Genomic DNA, 19575 nt, shown 5'->3' with positions numbered 1-19575 from the left:
AGCACAGGATAATGTATGGTTAAGAATGTCGAAGAACACCACTCATCAAAACATCCTCTTCACGGAACAGAAAACCTAGCAACCAGCTCCAAATATGATTGAAAAAAATAAGAATATCTCGTGTTGGTCTGTTATTCTCAAGAGCAACTAGTCTACACAGATTCCACTCGCAATCCTTTATTATCTTAGAAGATCATTCACATCCTGCTCACTTTACTGGAGCATCGGAAAATCACAAATACACTCAAGAACAGTTTCTTTCCCTGGACCATAAGAACTCAAAACTCGACCAATTCATTAATATAATATACTGACACACATATATATTCAAATCATTCTTATAAGCAATATACATTCTGTGCAATAACCTATAAATAACCTATATACCGTTTTAAAGTATTTATTTGTCTGTACTAATGGTTGTCTCTTGGTTTGTCGTATTTTGAACTTGTTTTTTTTTAACATAAATTCGAAGTGTTTTCAGAAGTAGCACCTCTAATTTTGCTGTAGTGTTTTCTCTTGCTTGATGAAAATAACGTCTTTCTTTTCGATTCGTATTCCTCAGAAACAGCTACAGGAATATCTTACCCGTTATCTAGCAGATGGTCAGAGTAAAACCCGAGCTCTGACGCTCCTTCTCTGCAAACCTTGGCACCAAACACCCCCTCCAACACCCCACCGAGGACACACGCTGCTGTCCTCCATGCTGCCTGAGAGAGGAAAAGTGTCACAGTGTAGGTTAGGAGTAGGAAGTAAGGAGGTTGAAACTGTACAAATGTCTTTACCAAATCCTTTGGCCATGAAAGAAACTTAGAGTATAATGACCACAGTGTTAGTTCATTTAAATCTCTTATTGACATGACTGTCATTTTCTGATGCTATATTTTAAGTTTAACTGGACAATTCCCATCAAGGTTTGTAAAAATAAAATGCAAATTAATAGAGAGGATGCAATTACACTTTAAAATGTGCCTTAAGCAGAAGGATGTGATTACCTGTTTTCCTTCTACTGTGTCGAACCCTAGAAGTTGTAGTTCACAGTCTGCCTCTAGGGGCTGTCCAAGCTCCCACAGCTCCCCATTCACCTTACTCACCAAGGCTCCCTTCACCCTGCAACAACACACGGAATTAACACTGTTACAGCACTAAAGTAAAAAACAAACAAAAAACATAATAAAACAACTTCTGCACAAACTGCATGAATGTATTTACCGGACACTCTGGGCCACAAAGAGAGGCGTGGTGACGCCAGCCTTTCCTTTCACCGTCCGGCCATCAGCCAGACGGATGCTGAGGGGCTTCTCCGAAGCGTCTACTCTCGTCTCACTGCCTCGTTTCTCCCTAAGCGACTCAAAGACATGAAGCCGCTCAGATAAAATCGGGGTTGCCCGCAGCTGGAAAGGAAAGATCGAGATAAGCGTAAAAGAGACGTGAATATATAAAGTGAAAAAGAGACAACAGAGAGGAGAAGCTTTTATATACACGTGTCTAATGCAGCTGGGAGGCACAATAGGATAGTTAGACATACTGTGAATGAATACTAAATTTGACAATAACAAATGTGTAACTACAGCATTTGCTTCAGTTTAGACGCAGCACTATCGTAACATAATGGTACAGTTGTACAATTTTTTGACTATTCAAGCAGAGTGGACGATACAATGTGAACATAACATGTACATTAGGCTCGTAATCCCTCAGTTACTTCATGCCTCACTAGTAGCTCACATAACATTGTAACTTCATTGACTACAGAGGGTGTGGACTGAATATTGGAAGCACCTTTAAGTTTGACGCAATATAATTCAGACAGCCTCTAAAGTTAATCCTCCAACACGTTAATGAACTCCTCTGTAAAAACATATTGAGGTAATTAAGATTCAATTTTGTCTTTTCCCCATTTTAATGGCTTCATTACCCTAATTTCTAAATTGACGAAAAAACAAATCACAGTATAAAGAAATGACGTCTCCACACATCTGCTTGATTTGTCCTCTCAATACATGCTATCACACGCCGCAAGTTAGGATTAAATTGTGTATGTAATGCTGAGAGAAATATCCCAAATTTATCAACTAAAGAGGCACTCAGCTGAAAATGTTTTACTTTTGGGGGAATCAAGGGGAGAAAGTGGATCTCTCAAGTCAAACACTGCAGCTTCTTGTATATTAGGGATGAAACCAACAATTATTTTCATTGTCTAATCGACAACCTTTTACTTTCTCAATTAAAACATTTTTTTGTTTTGTTTGAAAAAGTTTGGACATAGGCCTGTCACGATAATTACGTTATCAACTTATCGTAGGGTACATGGTTATGAACTCAACCATTTTTATCGACCTCAAAAATAGCCGTTGTGTCTACATGACTTTTTGTTGACATTACATCTGTTCTCGTCGCAATCAATTACTTTTTTGGTCTACAAAATATGGATTTCTTAGTATTTCTTATCAAGTATTTGGTATATTAGAGATAGCTAGTTTTGTTATAAAACAAAAACAAGCAACAATAAAATTTTATGAGTTGGGATTTATGCTTGAAAAATAAGTGACATCATTATTTGTCTCAATAGTTGAAGTTTTCTGTCAATTGACTAATCAATTATTGGACTATTCATTTCAGCTGAACTGTAAACAAATGTCAGTATAATCTAGAAAACAGGCTTCAACTGGACAGGCAGTGTGTCACAGCGAACCCAGCTCCATCTCCACAGTGGACTCACAACAACAGCAGCAGCTGCACACCAACAAACACACAACCACTCACAGCTGAGGCTAACGTTAGCTGTAGCTTCTGTACTGTACATGTCACAACTAGCATGCGCACCTTGCTGTACCTCCTGTGCGCGCGAAATGACGCACGAGCAGCCGGCCGACAGACAAGCAGCTGCAACATCTGAGTTACCCCCATCCTACACACACCTGCCTAAACACACGCGTTCAATTCAGCATGGCCCACATTACTGTCCCCTTCTCCGCGATCGGCCATTACACCGGAAGCGCGGAGTAGGACGGACAGCAGCGATGACGTCGTGGGCGGAAAGCCGTGACGCTTACGTGAAGCAGCGTGCGTGCGTGCGCGCCCCCGGGCGTCTAGGCCAGAGCGCGCTTCTTACAGAGGCGCTAGAAAGAGGGACATCTACTGTACAGCCATTAAAAAGATCGTACGTTATGAGATGTGAACACCTACAGACAAACAGTCAAGAGCAGCAGGCACCTCAGACCGGAGTCAATAATATATACTGACTCTAAAGAAACACACACTTAAGGAGAAGTTCTCGACAGGTGGTGCACAACACCGGTCCTCCGTGTGAACCGGAGAGAAGAACAGCGGCTGCAGTTCAGTGATCCTCCAGTGTGCAACCACAGAGTTCTCACTCTCACACACACGCAGTTCAGTGATCCTCCAGTGTGCAACCACAGAGTTCTCTCTCTCTCTCTCTCTCACACTCTCACACACACACGCTGCAGCGCAGTCGAGGAGCTCGAAATGCTGCGCACTTTGATTTAACAGCTTGTGGCTGCATCTCATATCTACTGGTTTACTGGCCGCAGCGTTAGTATGTCATGAATAAGCAACTAAATAGAGAAAATATAAGAGGGTTACATTAGAAATGTTCCCTTCTACGAAAACCATAATTTACACACTTTAAAACCCACCTCGTGGATACTACAACAAGCAAAATACAAAAGTTCTGAAATGTGAAATGTAATATCTAAATTCAGTGATCCATGAATTCAGTTGAAACAAGTCATAACTTCCAAGTGGACTTTTGTGACCCGGGAACACATTCAGACTCAGTTACTGAACACAACGGTTCATTCTGAGGAGCAGTGGTTTGATGCGTTTCGGTTTTCACCGTCAATAGGTGCGAAGCGGCGACAGTATCACTGCAAACAGTGGAGACTAGATCGTTCACCCTCCACTCCAGAGCTGGAGTTGCCACTGAACAGCCGCTTGGGGGCGCTACAACATCTCCAGAGAGAGCATGCTCCCTCTTCATGGTGAAGGAATAACGGCCCATTATCAATATTGCAATACATTTAAGCATCCAACTACAAATACTCTGCAATCAGACAGCTTTATATCAGTTTTCATCTCACCAACCTTAGACTGTGGTTGGACTCAACTATTCATAAATATTTTTAAAATATGGGTTTTTACTCAATCACTTCGACATTGTATGGTAAAAGGAAAAGGCATGTACGTTGAAGCTTGGATTATAAAGGAGCTACATGTCTTAAAGGAAAAGGTCTCGTTTGCCTGAACCGATCAGATAACTACCAATTAACAACACTACTGTTGGCATAGACAATGGCATAAAGGCCACAATAAAATATTTACATTTCAATATCCAGTGATGAAACATGAATGCATCAATTCATCTGTATGTTATATATACTCAATAATACATTTACTGTTGACTGTATAACCATTGCTTAGTGTTATTCTGTAAAATTGTGATTGAGGTTATGGCTGCTAAATTCTGCTAAAATGTGGTAACGGTGTAACAATGGTGAATAACGAGGTGTAAAACCAACTGGATGGTGTTGCAACGGTTTTGAATTAAATAAAACAAAAAGTATGGTTTTCCAACAACAGTGCGCATTGTAGTGTGCAAATATTTAGTGGGGAAAAAAAACATCAGTCTTCTCAATGAGGAAATGAGAGACTAGTGAGTCAAGGTCTTTGCAGATTGAGACAAATGAAAAGAGCACCGACTGCTTACAGTCAGTGGTGCAACCACAAGCAAAATGACAGATATTAAAGATGTGAGGAAAATGGACTTAAATCACTTCATGAAAGCACTAATAAAATAAAAACAAACAAACAAAAGTCTTCCTTGTAATAATGTGATATGCACTGTAAAAAAAAGGATAAAGATGTATGCACATATTTACTGTGTCAAATAACTGCTGCAGAGTGTGTGCATCACACCAGAAAGGACTGGACACTCAAAGACCGGTGATATAGCATCATTGATGAGAACAGCAGTAATAGCAATTCAACTTATCAAATACACACAGACACACATCTTCAGTCATTTTCAAACAAACTTGTCTTGAAGGTCAAGAGGAAACCAAGAGGTTATTTACAAGGACAATTTAAGTGTTGAACTTTAAAGGTGACTTTGAACAGTTTATCTAGCTTTCTATGAACACACCAAACTGACTTGGGCTGATGTTTAGCTGTTTGATTGTGAGTGCAGAGAAGTCAGACATTCAGTTTACAGAAAGTGGTAACAGATGTGTATCATTCAGTGAAACAACTCTGAGGATGTGCTAACGCTAGTGACAAATATGCTCTTTTGTTATTACATTTTCTTATAATGTATCATTCCCCAACTTTACATGGGAACGTCTGCAGATGCTCAATGTGTCTTGATGAACTGTATTTGCAAGTCAAGTTGTGAACTGACACAGGAATCAACAAACACTCAATGATAAACACAGGAGAAATGAGGCTTTGACAGAAACACTGGGCCTGCACCTCTCACTGTACGGATCGCCTACATGAGTGTTGGACAGAGGGCAGCGTCGTGGCAACAATGACTGAATAAGAGGGCTGATGCCGTTGTGCTGACCCTCGTTTATCCCCAGATGTGATAAGAGCTGCAGAAGTGTTTTGGGATGAAGCCATGTGAGCACAAGAGGATTTGGGGGTGAAAGCTAGACATTAGAAAAAGAAATAAAACAGAGTAAAGGGGCCAAAACAAATGGAGCATTAAAATAAACCATTATCAAAACAATTCTTATGGGCTCAAATCTCTTCACCTCCCTGATACCATCTGTGGGTGCTGCGAGTAGAAAAATACACAAGAAGCGCAAAAAAAGAAAGAAGGCCTTAAACGTTAATTCAATAAGAAAATGGCAGCAGCTGTGTGGGTAAATGAAAATAATTATTTCTACGGAGAACAGGCAGTAAATACAGCCAGAAAGCGCAAATAAATTAAAACAACGAAATTCAAGGGATAAATAGTGACCAAATAAAATACCTCCCCCCCAGTTGAATTGAAACTCTGGATTTTATTCAAGTCAGTACATGTTGAAGCCTAGTAAGTGTGGTTCAGACTGAAATGCCTCCCCCCACCCTCCATCCTCTACCGAGTATCTTCTTGACTCAAGTCTAACTTGAAGCGCGCACAAACACACATTTATGTTAGAATTAAAATACATAATCATCTCCACCCTCCTCTTATGCATGGTGGTTTCAAAGGGAGGACAGAAAGATGCGAGAAAGCGTATCCAAGGCCTCAATCACAGTAAAGAGGGGCTGCGTGAGAGATGATCATTGTCCTCATGACCAGAAACAAGAGCTTGAAGAGACAAAGCTGCATCATCTCATTTTTTATATTTACAAGCTTAGAAATATACAGTGGTAGGAATAGAAAGGTGAAAAAGGTTGAGCAGGTGAAGATTATTATTTACAGCAGGTTCTCCAGAAATATGATCAAGTTTAAACGTCAGCTGCAACACAAATCTCATTACTTTAAATGAGAAATACCTTTCTTTCTCACACACACACACACACACACACACACACACACACACACACACACACACACACACACACACACACACACACACACACACACACACACACACACACACACACACACACACACACACACACACACACACACACACACACACACACACACACACACACACACGAGGAAGAAGGGATGACGACTCTCAGCCCCTCTTCCATAATTTCAATCAGATTTTTACAGCGATAGTTTGACATGTTTGAGAATTCTGTTATTGTTTGTAGGATGTATCTGCCTTTTAAATATGAAGCTGGTGATAAAAGACAGTTACCTTAGGTTAGCATTAAGACTATAAATGGGGAAATAACTGGCCTGGTTCTTTCTGAAGGTGACAACATTCTGGTGAGCAGGGACTTCCTGGAGTCCTGCCGTTGCCCTGGGGTTCGTCAGCTGAGGCTCAGTGAGGTCATCGCGCCCAGCAACGAAATTATCCCCCCAAAAACCCACAACTTGTTTTCACACTTCAGTTTTTTGTACAGATTGAACAAAAATGAGAAATAACCTTTTAGGAGGTGCAGGTAAATTAGATTCACCTTTGAACAGAGCCAGGATAACCCTTTCCCCATTCCCTGGTTTTATGCTTAACTCAGCTGCTTATTATCTAAAGTTAATTGGCTTTTGGTTGTAGCTTCATTTTTAGCGGACAGATAGACCGATCTTCTCGTCCGACTCTCAACAAGAAAACAAATAAGCTTATTTCATCAAACTATTTCCTCTAGTTTCTTTTCCTCTCTATCCTACAAGAGGACGAGCCTTTTATTTTTCCTTCTCTTTCTCTCAAGTAGAGTAACTCAACAATCACACAGGTAGACTAACTCTATATAGTTTCCTTTCTGCTTCAACTATCTGTTTTATTCCTGTGCTAATGTCAGTCATGAACCAGACCTACTGAAATGTTTTTCTACTGTTTATGGAGAAATGGGGGAGAGGGGACATATTGAGGCTTCTTACACAACACTCTGCACTATGTAACTGTTGACCTCGTAGCTGTACAGTTTAAGTTGACTGGCTGGCTACCGAGTTGAAGCACAACGATTTAATCTGCTATTTACACACGACTCACGGGAGTTTTAATTCAAGCTAATTAACAGAGTAAAGATATCTGGGCTCATACCAGTGGGGCTAACACACACACTGCGCTGCTGCTAGATGTGTGGCTTGCACTTCTCATTCAGCTTGTTGTAGATGACCACTTCAGTAGCGTGGGGGTAGGAAGGGTCTCTTCTGGCCATGATGGAAAGGACCACCTGTGAAAGGAGGACCGGGCCGCTTGCCCCCATGAAACCCCCTCATGGGGAGATCTTGGTTGTGATGGTGAGAGGGATTTCGGCCTCGCAGCAGAGGTCTCTGTGAGATGGGGCCTGAAAGCATTGGCGGCCGGGTAGTGGGTAAGTTGAGGAGGGGAACAGGGTTAGAGGTTTGGTTGCGGGGCTGAGCTGGAGGACTAGTGGGGGGTTTCTGGAGAGGAGGGCCAGTGGACTGAGATGAGAGGCGACCGGGACCAGCGTCAACTGCAGGGGAATTTGGCGTGGAGGGAGAGGTTGTGGAGGATGTGGGAGAGGGAGAGGGGGATGGAAGAGGTAGATTCAGAGGTTCCTTCACTCTGCCCAGTAAAGGTGGAGGAACACCAGGGGTGCCTGGGCGGTGGAGAGGGGGTGCATGGCGTGGGACAAAATGCTCTTTAACTGTGCCAGGACGGGGCAGCTTCGGGGGTTCACCTAGCAACGATGTCATGAGGGGTGGAGGAGCCACTTTGTTGCCTCTGGTCCCCACTCCGCCTCGCTCAGCACCTTCAGGTCTGATTGGGGGAGGAAGAGATAGAGGCCGGTCCACAGGGACCAACACTCCTCCCACCATGACAGCAGAGGGCACAGAGGGGTGCTGTTGTAAGGGGGGTGGAGGGGGCCGAGGGATCGGTGGAGGACTGCTGAAAAAGGATGGATGAGGAGGATGCTGGTGGAGGAGTGACGGTGGAGGGGTGTGGATGCGATCCGTGTGGTACGGCATTTGGAACGGAGATTGGGAAAGGGGATGTGGGTGAGGATGAGGATGGGGCGGAGGAGGGTGAAGATGAGGGGGGAGGAGGAGTTGTGGGTGAGGCGGTGGCATGGAAGGAGTCATGTTCTCGGAGCCTCCCTGGCCAATGTTAAGGGGAGGGGGGGGCCCGTGGGGTGAGTGGGGTGGAGCTTCCATGTATTCTTCCTCTTCATACCACATTGCGCCGCCTGGCCGACCGCCGGCGCCCCCTCCTCGCCGAGAGCCGTGACCAATCACGCGTATGCTCTCTACCGTCTTGATGCGCTCTCCAGCGAGAGGCCGATTGGAGTAGCCTAGAGTTTGGATGGGTGCCCCTTCAGTGCACGGCGACACTAATGTCTCAATACGATGGTACTGACCCCCTTTCCCATCCCTGCCTGGAGACTCTTGACTTTTCCCCTTGTCGTCTCTTTTTCCGGTCAGACTTCCGTCGTCTGAGCCGGTGCTCATCTTACGTGAGCCTGCAGACAGTCTCCGCTCTCCCATCGCTCTGTTGATGCCCATCATCCTCAACTGGCTTTCTTTCTTACCCTTCATGTCATTACTGGGGGAAGAGGAGACCTGCCTCCTTACATTCATCGCTTCATCGTCCTTTATTTTCGTGCTGCTCTTTTTCCCAGCTCCATATCGGGAAGAAGAGGAGCCCAGGAGGACTCCATCACTGTTGCTTCCTGACGGGGTGATCACAGCATCCCAGGGTTCACTGCGGTAGGCTGTGGGTGAGAGGTTATGACCTCCAGAGGACCCTAGAGATTCTGGCAAACTCCCAGGTGTGTCCATGATCTCATCCTGGGTCGGGGTGCCAGCAGCCTCATCTCTCACTGGAGTCCCATCCACACCATCAGGACTGGCGTCACCTAGAGCGAGACTAAAACCTGGATTACCCTGCAAGAAACTGTTGATTTTTGACTCTAAGCTGGGGGGAGAGACAGAAGGAGCTGAGGTGCGGGGAAGAGGTGGAGGAGGAGGGGACAGCTGTCGCTCCTTCTCCCAGTCTCTGGTTCTCCCCGATGAATCTCGCTTCAGGCTGTTCCCCAGACTGGGTTTGGTTTTTGGGGTGGTGGGGGTGAGTGGGGTTTTGACTGTTGATGATTCTGGGGAGGTTCGGGTGGGAGTAGCAGAGGCAGAGTTTGTCACACTTTGCAGGAGAGAAGACAAACCTGCACCAAGACAGAAACACAGGGGTACAGAGAGAAAGAGATAATAAAAGGAGACAAATAAGATAATTGTATATCATGAACATAAAACACATTCAATGCCATCCGTTATTAAAAAAATATTTGTGCATCTTACCTGGTGTGTTTGTCTTAGAGAGAGCATTGAGTATTCCCTCAGGTGTGATGTCAACACGTGACAGGATGCTGGCCAGGGCCGGGCTCGGAGGGGTCACTTTGGAGGCTGCTGATTGGGCGGAGGGGGTGGTAGGAGTCCCGGGAGACGGCCGGGGTGACGGACTAGCTGCTGAGAGGCGGTCAAGGACAGAGAGATAGAGATAGATCTAAAGCTCTAATCCAAAATCTTGTACATATAATCCTGTACGTATTACATCATACTGTGAAATTTTTCAGGTCAAGGAAAAATTTCTTCTCATGAAAAAAATCAAAGTAAGTTTGTCTAGTTCTGTCTCATATTCAAAATCATTTAATGTTATTACAAATAAATTGAAAGCCTGTTCAATATATTATTACAAGCATTTGAAACTTTAAGTTGTGTACTCAAAAGTGAGAAATCACAGTTAGTTTTTATTTATCTATCTGAAGCTAATAAATAAGATATACTTCAGGATTCGCCAAGAGATTGGTCAGTAATTTCTTGACATAAAGGTGTTTTACACCGGACATACAATTAGTATTCATACATGGTGAGTGGCACAGATGGTTCATGCTGCTGCACCGGGTAAAAAAAAAAAAAAAAAAACTCTGGATGCAATGTTTCTAAAATCTTTGCATCTGTAAAATCCAATGTATTCATTTCTAACTATTAGAGGAGACCATGGACCTTAAAAATATATAGTAATGAGACCAATAATTTTATGATGAGATTGATTCCGTCTTTCCAAACCGTTTCTCAAGTGCGCTCTCTGATCTCCACTGCTGTCGGTGCCTAATTCTCCAATATGTGAAGATTAGATGTCACTTTTTAATTAATTCATGGTGTATTTGTTTGCTTGAAAAGAAGCAAACAAAAATAAATTAATCAAACTTCCATGCTGAATTGCAGAGTATCATATTCTTTTTGTATTACACAGAGTTTTGAATCTCACTGCATGGCAAAAGGGGCAAATCTCATCTTATCACATTAGTAGCTGCTTCATATTTATTTTTCATATATCATAGTCGGCAATAAATCAAGGTGTGTATGGAGACGTTACAAACCCCTTGATGCTACTGAGGAGAAAAATTACCTGCAATTTTCAACATAAAACTGTTCATAAAGAGTACAAAAATATTGTGACTATTCTTGACCAATGGTAAGAAACAATAACCTTGTACTTAAATTGTCTCAGTATGTATTTGTCACAATGTGGCCATATATTTAATTGCGTCTCACCATGACTTTGTGATCCCAGGGGAATTGCTCATTGATCATTATCGTACTGTTTTCTCCCAACACCCACACACCTGTATTCTTCATGACTGACGTGAGGGAGCTGAGAATGGAGCTGATCTTTCCTAAGTCCACCTTCGCCAGGTTGACCCCAAGCGGGGTCGCTGGGGCACTTTGAGCAGCGGCCGAGGTCGGAGTCACTGGGGTGGCTGTAACAGCAGCGGTTGAATTTGTCTTAGAAGCTTTTGTCGGTGTAGACGGCAGTTTCGGCGCCGAATCTGACTTTGCAGCCTTGGAAACAGCTGCGGACGCCTTGTCCTTCTTCTCATCTGCGAGTGAAGATAATTCAAAAGAGCTGATACACTTTCCCTACAACGGAGCAGCCTGATATGAATCTGCATGAGGAAGAACATTTTCAAAACAGTGTAACCTTCGATCTATTACACTCTGCAGCCACTTACCTCCTGCTGCTGCAGCCTCTTCATCAGACATATCCATGTCCTCCATGTCCCTGTTGTCAGTGTGTATTTCTCCGTCATCCATGGCCTTGCCATCCAGCTCTGGATCCACCTGGGCTCTGCTAGCCCCAGGCCCCCAGGGTGAGTCAGAGCCAGTCGGGGAGGGGGCATCTTCAGAGGGTGAGGGGATGGGCGAGTCCTCAGGTCCAGGTAGAGTCGACTTCAGAGAATCCAATTTTCGTTTAAGACTGGCCACACGGTTGGCAAAGGCATTGTACGCCTGAGCAAGAGGAGAGATATAGAGAAGCAATGGCATAAATTAACAAGTACCAAATAACCGTCTGCTCAATTACTCTCAATGGATATTTTTGTCTTAACTCATTGCCAGAGGCAGTCAGAATAAGCATTAGCAGGGAGAGTGGCAATGCAATGATCTCAACCCCTCACTCACATTGGCCACGATCTTAACCTCCTTGTACTGCATCTCATAGAAAATGTCTGCATTTCCCAAAGCTTCCAGCAGAGGAGGCCCCGTTTGCAACTCGCTCTCCAGGAAGCTGACAAACTCCTGCAGCTTCAAACTGCCATCCTCAACGTCCTTTGCAAACTTGTTCCCTCCTGCCTTATCTGGACAAGGAGACGATGGACAAACAAGCAAAAAGTTAAATACAAAAGGAAATTGTTGAGTCGTCAAACAATTATTCTATTGATATTAAAGTTCCCCTTTTACCTCTGGAATATCATATTGACCATCCCCTTCACTTTCTACTGATAATTGTATAAAATAAATCGTTAATGTCTCTTGTAGGGATATTTTTGCCTCCCATCTAGTATGGGAATGGAATAGAAAAGAAAGTATTTATTTTTATTGTCTTGTACAAAATACAACAAAATTAAAAGTGCTCATTGTTGGTGCATACAATTTAGAGTAATAATGTTAAAAGGAAATGCATTGAAACAAACCCTGAAAAACCCTGAATATGTATTTATGAGATATTTAAAGACAACTCAATGTTCATACAGTATATACTGAATCAACAGCACCAGATAAAAGACACTCATATAATTCACGATAAACCCAGACTTTACTGTGACTTTACTGTACTCTCTCCTAAAACAGAAATACTATATGGACTTCTCTACATCTACACCTCCAACATTAATGTGTAACCTCTTGTCTTTTGTCAGGGCATATAGAGGGGACACATTCAGAGTCAAGTGTGTTTGGGGCATAAAAGAAAGTGCACGGGACAATGAGTGTGTGATAATGCAGAAATGAGATCCGTGACATCTGACCTTTAAGTCTCTTGAGGGCCTCTGTGCTGCAGACATCCACCCTGAGAGCTGCCAGCTGTTTCTCCCTGAACTCCTCTTCTGCGACTTCTCTCTTATGTCTCGACAACTGTTCTACGAGGGAGTGAGGCTAGAAGGAGAGAAAATTCAGTTTTGTTCTTAAATGCCAAATCACAACATTCATTATCTTCAAGCTACTTTACAGACTAAAGACAGAGACCGTACAATATGAACAAAGTTGACAAGATGTTACATCACTGATGGCGCCGTTTCAGACATATTTTACTGTACAAGTCAAGCAAGACAAAGCTATTTTACACAAATAAGACTTACTGTGAACTCGGCCACAATCTTGGACTTGAGGGCAGCTTTGGTGTTAGCTGGGGCTGGAGAATAAGAGTCAAATATAAACTTTATACTTTACATACACTAACAATTTCATCTGGTTATAATTTATAATCCATCATTTGTTGACTCACTTAAAAAAAACAGCACGTTTAGATTTGATTCAGATGATAAGTTAAAAACTGACCATTTGCAGGTGAAGTCTCCTTTTCTTTTGCCTTTTCTTTCTCCTTTTCTTTCTCCTTTTCTTTTGCTTTTTCCTTTGCCTTTTCCCTCTCTTTTTCCTTCTCCTTTTGCTTCTCTCGCTCCTTTTCCCTTTTGTTCAAGTTGGCTTTCAACTGGGCGATGACCTCCTCGGGATACACACTCCTCTCCTCCCAAATTGTAAGGATCCTTTCCACTGACCTCCGTACCTTTACATCTCTGACAAGAAAAAATTATGACAAGATTGCACATCAATGCAAGCAGAGAGGGAGGTCAGACTTAGCATATATTTGGAAACCAAACTTTTTTTTTTTTAACAGTACCAACACCAAAGAGGTGTACACTGAGTACTCACTTAATGAGCAGAACTGCATTAGGAAGGGCCTCCGCGAAGGCTGGACGAAAGACAATGGCGTTCTTTCTTTTGCAGTTTTGTATCACATCATTGGCAAGGTAGAAGAGATTCAAGCGATGATTGTTATCAGCTGAAAAAAAGCAGACATAAAAGACAGTGTTAAATTAAGCGTATACATTATTTGGGGGACGTCCTGAAACTGGAATGGTTGAGGCACATAGAACATAAGTGCAATGTAACGTCAGCCAGAGAAGTTTTTTGGGTGTCCTAAGTCAACCTTTCCCTCTCTCATGTCTGCTACAAAAGAATACTGTATATAAAAGTGAATAAAAATGTAAACAGTACTACGATAGATTTAGGACTACAACTTGACTGACAAAGGAAAATTTACTGATATTGACTCATCATATTAGTGTATATATCTTTAGGGGCTCCCTGGCTTTAAAAAAAAAAGTTTTCACATTTACATAGTGGGGGCTCGAGTGGGTGTTTCCTAAGCGGGATATGGATTAAAGATAAAGATAGGAAGGAAAACATTATAGTGTGTGAAACAGATTTGTTTGCTTTCACCACCACGACTGCTGCTTCTCCAGAATGTTTGATCTGTTGCGAGAAGTTAGCAAATAACAAAAATGCCATGTGTTTTCCAGAACAAGCACCGACCACATATTCTGAAAAGTATCTGGCTGGAAATGAAAGTGTTTTTGGAACTGCTGCTGGTAGTTTATCAGCTGTTTTCTTTATTGTAAAACTTCTATAATTACACAAATGCACCAAAGCAATTCTTGTAATGGTAATGCAAACTTTAGTACCAGGCAATCATAAATGTCTTTCTGTCCACTGGGTTTCATCCAAAATGCCTTTCAGGCATTCTGTTCCATTAAATTACGAATACAAAAATATAAAACATAAGGCTGACGACTGCGCTTTTACTTGTAGGGTTTTTTTTGGTCAAAGATCTGGAAATCTGTTTCCATGATCACCTTACTTTAGTGTTAGTCAGGCATTTCCATTTCCAAAAGAAATGCAGTAATGGCAAAGGAAATGTCAATTTTTACTGCTTCCTAAAAAAGATCCTTCGATATATCAACAAGCTTACTTCAATTACACCCAGTAGGCACAAGTTTTGGCTGATGTTTCCCGACTTACGGGAAGAAAAATACAGCCTCTCTAGGCTCTACCATGTCACATTTTAGCAGATGTCAGCATTTCTGATAGACAGAGACACAAGATTAATACCCCAATACCCAACACAGTTTCCTCATACTATATTTTATACATATAATTATATAGGTCTACAAGAAATTGGAGCCACAGAACAGTCAGAGATAAGATATATTTAATATTAACACAAAAAATATTTACAGTGAGAATCTGGTTTATTATTCATCTATCATTTTAAGTTAGTGAGTTTTTTTCCTCCTAAATATCAGTAAGAATGATAACTAGGGTTGTTGTGGTATTGATACTGTCAAAAAAATAAAAATACATAAACCTCAGGTCCTATAAAATTATTAAAAAAATGTGGTTAGTTCCTACACAAATGTTTAGGATGCATAGTCCTGTAACAGTCTGTAACAACTTGAGAAACGGAGCACAGAAAATATAATTTGCAAGCACAACATTATATTTTGTTAGAGAAATGATATGCAAGCAAAACATGTATTTTGTTGAGTGAATAAAAATGTGTTCTGTGTTTGCATGTTTCCCATTATCCATATTAGCGGGCAATAATCACCCCTCTCACCCAGTTTCACGCACGTTCACCCACACAAACCCTGCTCTGCGCACTGTGAGACCACAGTGTCTCTCTCTCCCTCCCTCTCAACCTGTGCTCGCGCACGTTTGCCTTCACGCTCGCTCATCATGTCGATAATTGTGCCACAAAATCAACCCATCGCAGAAGGTCAATCCTGATTGGCTGTTTGACCATAAGCAGGGTCCACTCGTTTTACTAAACAGATTCACCAGAGTACCTCAGATGAAACGAAAACTAAAGGAGCTGTAAGTAAAAATCAAAATACAGATGCGCAGCCAAACAAACAAGAGTTACGAATATCATTAAAACACCAAAGCTAAAAACTCAGGAAACTCCAATCTCCAAAGACAAGATGGATCTGAAACTAAAAGATCATAACAGCATCCTAATCTGAAACAGGTAATTGAACATCAAGGAGCCACACAAACTTCAATATGAGACTTAAAACAGAAAAATGATTCACAAACTCAGAAGCAGCAGCAGCAAAGTATTAATCATTTGCTGACATCCAGTTCATACAACAAACTTTTGTGTCATTTGTACATGATCATTGTGCTTTTAAAACATGACAAAAACTCCAATTGTTGCTCATCTTCCCCCTGGTACAATACAAGTTGGAAAGTCTAAAATTTGATTTGTATTTCATAAATCTGAAATGTCATTGCAAAGCTGCAGCCTTTTATTCAACTAAATGTAATCATAACAAAGAGCAGACATATCATTAAGACTCTAAAACTAAGTCTGATGCACAGTTTGCTTCCCTTCAAAACTGTAAAATAATCTTAATATTATCAATTAACTGACAAAAGTGCTTACTAACTTCAGATATAATAAATCCATTCAATAACTAGAGTCAAGGTTAAATTTGGAATATATGTCATGACTTCAAAAATAAAACATGGCAGCAATAAAATTAAAAAAGATAATGTTTTTACTGCTAGAATATTAATATAGGGAAAGGGAAGTTTGGGGCCCCCTACTGAAGCTGCTGCCCCCGCGACCCGATCACAGATAAGCGGTTGAAGATGAGATGAGATATTTCTTGTTCCCTAATTCAATTTACACTTGATTTAATTCAGTGTAATGTAGTTCACAGATTGTCTGATGTGTGGCATCAATTTGAGTTATAATCAAACGAATCATATTTGCAGTTGTGGGTATATGCGTTAATTAATTCCATTCAATCTGTCTGAAAACATACAATATACATGAAACTGCATTACGTTATTAAAAATGGATTTGTTTGACCACCTAACCCTAACCCATCTCTGAATGTAAAAAAAATAAATCTCTTAGCACCTCCTGCACCTCTCGTGTGAGCAAACACAACCTGCAGATATTTAGAGAATTTCTGACTCTCGCCCACACATGACAACTGACAAGCTGCTTTTCCATCTCTTTTCTCAACTGCATTACAAATCACAAATATTTAAGCCCGACTTCTAAATAAAATAAAAATGGTATGAGCTAATCTGCCAGCAAGGTAGAGAAGGTGAGAAAAGCAAAACCCCTGAGTCACATGGATTTACAAAATGAATCGTTTCTTTTCTGATACAGCCAAGACTCAATAAATGATGATCAGTAAATTGCCGCTGCTCCCCATCAGAAAACAATGGCCCAGCCAGCACATAGCGGTTCATCGTGAGTTGTCAGCATAAGCCTTTGTCGTGAGTTGTTCTGTCGTCACTAATGGAGGGTGGGGATTTTTTTTTTATAAAATGCCCATAGCCACATGTAGCCTGGGACCCAACAGAACTCTGGGAGCTTGTTTAAATATGCTCTGCCAGACTCAGTTTGGAATCTGGATCCCCTCCATTGTAAAGTGATTTCCTCTGGCAAAAAAACTTGCCGGCCCAATCACAACTGATTATCTGAAAATGGGCAGGGTTTATACCATGGAGCGACTTTTGTAAACAACCAAGTAGCTATGGCTACTATGATCATTGACATTTTTCATATGCAGTCTAGTGCTTCTGATGAATTATCCTGGTTCATAAACTTTAACTGTCTTGGTATTTAGCAGCTTCTTCATCATACCACACAATTTTTAACAACGTGAATATTTTTCAAACAAAGATGGGAAACTCAACTTTTCTAACAGCCACTACGATAATAAATAAATAGAAAAATACATTTACTCATGAAAAATTATGGCCCAATTCGTGGCTTCGGGGGATTAATACAGCAGCAGTAGACATAATCTTAAAAATGTTTTGTATGCTACCAACATTGAAGAAAAAAAATCAACAACACTATATTCCATCCTCTGTTCATCAATATCAATGACTAAAGACCAAACTTTATCAAGAAAACTATGGGGGATACTTCTCTGCCTTCTACGTTCTGCTAACAGATAAGAACCGGAGGGACTATGTAAATCTCCTGACACATTCATCACTGCAGGTTTTAAAAAGCAATCAGCTTATAAACACAATAATTTTCCTACAAATGTTTATTATTCTTCTTGGTTTCCTCATAACTGATTTAACATCAGAGACCATGCACATTACTGTAAAACTATGCAACAAGAATATAGATAAGTAAGTAAGTAATAAGATGATATCAACAGTAGTACAAAATACCAACATCAGAAATACTGTATACTGTTATAATAATAATAAATTTCATTTATAGAGCACTTTTCATTGCTAAAAGCAATCTCAAAGTGCTATAGAGTAGAAACATGATAAAAGAAGGTTTGTCCAAAGTAACAGAGAAGCGTACTTGTGATTTCGCATAATAACAGTGAAGCCACAAACAATAAGCACATGGTATATCAGAACAGACGTGAGTGTCCTTCACTCCCACCTTGTACCTTGAATTCACTCGTTCAAATGAAGACGATCACGGTCATACATGACTACAACTTCCACCAGAGTAACTAAAAACCTGCTGTGATCTTCAGTAAAGTTTGACTTTTGGAAATATAACAAACAAGCAAGCGTCAAAGTTCCTTCTTGACCATCTGAAACTGTAGTTGGACTAATAAAAATAAACTTATTTTCCCCCAGGAGCTTTCAACCACATCTCACAGTCTCCGATGGATGACTTTTGTTCTTTAAAAATATTTTCGTCAAAATCCTGTTAACACTGTTGCTGCTAAATTGCTCAAACCACTGATTACAGCTAATTGAATTTGTGAAGATGCACGGCAGCTCTTATCACAAATTGCAGTATTAAAAACACTGCATGCAGGACTCATACGACAGAGCTTTATGTAGAAAACGTGTTGAACGTGCCCCAAAGTGCTGTGATATTGCAGCAACAATCAGTAGATCTAGTTACTTAGTCAATAAACAGGAAATCAATTGGCAACACATTAAATAATTATAATTTATAGCAATTACATTAAGCAAAAAACGGCATTTTTCTCATTTTCCAGCTACCCAACTGTCACTATTTGCTTTTTTTGTCACATACAATAATAAACTAAATATCTTAGGGTTTTGGCCAGTAAGTCACACAAGTCATCTCAACACGGATTTTTAAAGCAGGTATCAAGCACTATTGGTAATAAGTGGTTGATCAGTGTAACTCAACTGCTCAATTGGAATTCCAACATTCGGCAAAATAATAAATGAACAGATTAACAAGACCCCAGATTTAGAAATGAGGTCAAACATTTGTCAGACTCCAGTGACACTGGTCTGCAAAGACTATCAGGTGTCACTCTGTACTTATAATGCTTCACCAACAATGGAAGTATATCCAAACTGTACATTGTTATCTGAATTGGAAGAAATACCCAGATTTTCATTTTACAGAAAGAAGCATTCCCACAGAGTAGAAAATACTCAAGTGGAAGCCCTGTATTCAAAATGTTACTTTAGTGAAAGTACAAAAGTATTAGCATCAAATTGAATGAAAAGTGCTCTATAAATGAAATGTAATAGTATTATAAATTATATTTAAAATCACATTTTCCCCAAGGACCAAGAAAATTTGAACAAATAATAATGTATTAGGATTTCTTTTTTGATGATGTTTTGTATTATCAATCTGAAACTAAAAAGTGACCCAGATAATC

The 19575-nt window shown here is 40.9% G+C and overlaps 1 protein-coding gene across 4 annotated transcripts in view; it reads right to left on the bottom strand.

Moving 5' to 3' along the window:
- Positions 1-19575, bottom strand: part of LOC118299062 (threonine--tRNA ligase 1, cytoplasmic) — a 28626-nt gene that overhangs the window by 7723 nt on the left and 1328 nt on the right. The window contains exons 2-11 of one of the 4 annotated variants that reach the window (XR_007030427.1): positions 13790-13919; positions 13418-13653; positions 13219-13271; positions 12889-13015; positions 12044-12219; positions 11596-11872; positions 11209-11463; positions 9881-10048; positions 7665-9747; positions 1257-1394 (exon numbers count right to left, since the gene is read on the bottom strand). Coding sequence is in view for 3 of the 4 variants with exons in the window: in XM_047330635.1 (XP_047186591.1) it covers positions 7745-9747; positions 9881-10045; positions 11209-11463; positions 11596-11872; positions 12044-12219; positions 12889-13015; positions 13219-13271; positions 13418-13653; positions 13790-13919 (3422 nt within the window). In the remaining variant the exon portion in view is untranslated. Of the gene's footprint in view, positions 1-588; positions 711-995; positions 1111-1212; positions 1395-2826; positions 3021-4961; positions 9748-9880; positions 10049-11208; positions 11464-11595; positions 11873-12043; positions 12220-12888; positions 13016-13218; positions 13272-13417; positions 13654-13789; positions 13920-19575 lie in introns of those variants that run through there. The other 3 variants (XM_047330635.1, XM_047330636.1, XM_035622489.2) reach the window with 3 other exon arrangements.

The sequence above is a fragment of the Scophthalmus maximus genome, chromosome 1, assembly GCF_022379125.1.
Source record: "Scophthalmus maximus strain ysfricsl-2021 chromosome 1, ASM2237912v1, whole genome shotgun sequence".
Classification (NCBI taxonomy): domain Eukaryota; kingdom Metazoa; phylum Chordata; class Actinopteri; order Pleuronectiformes; family Scophthalmidae; genus Scophthalmus; species Scophthalmus maximus.
The sequence above is the reverse complement of the archived record's forward strand: the minus strand, read 5'-3'. Positions and strand labels throughout refer to the sequence as shown.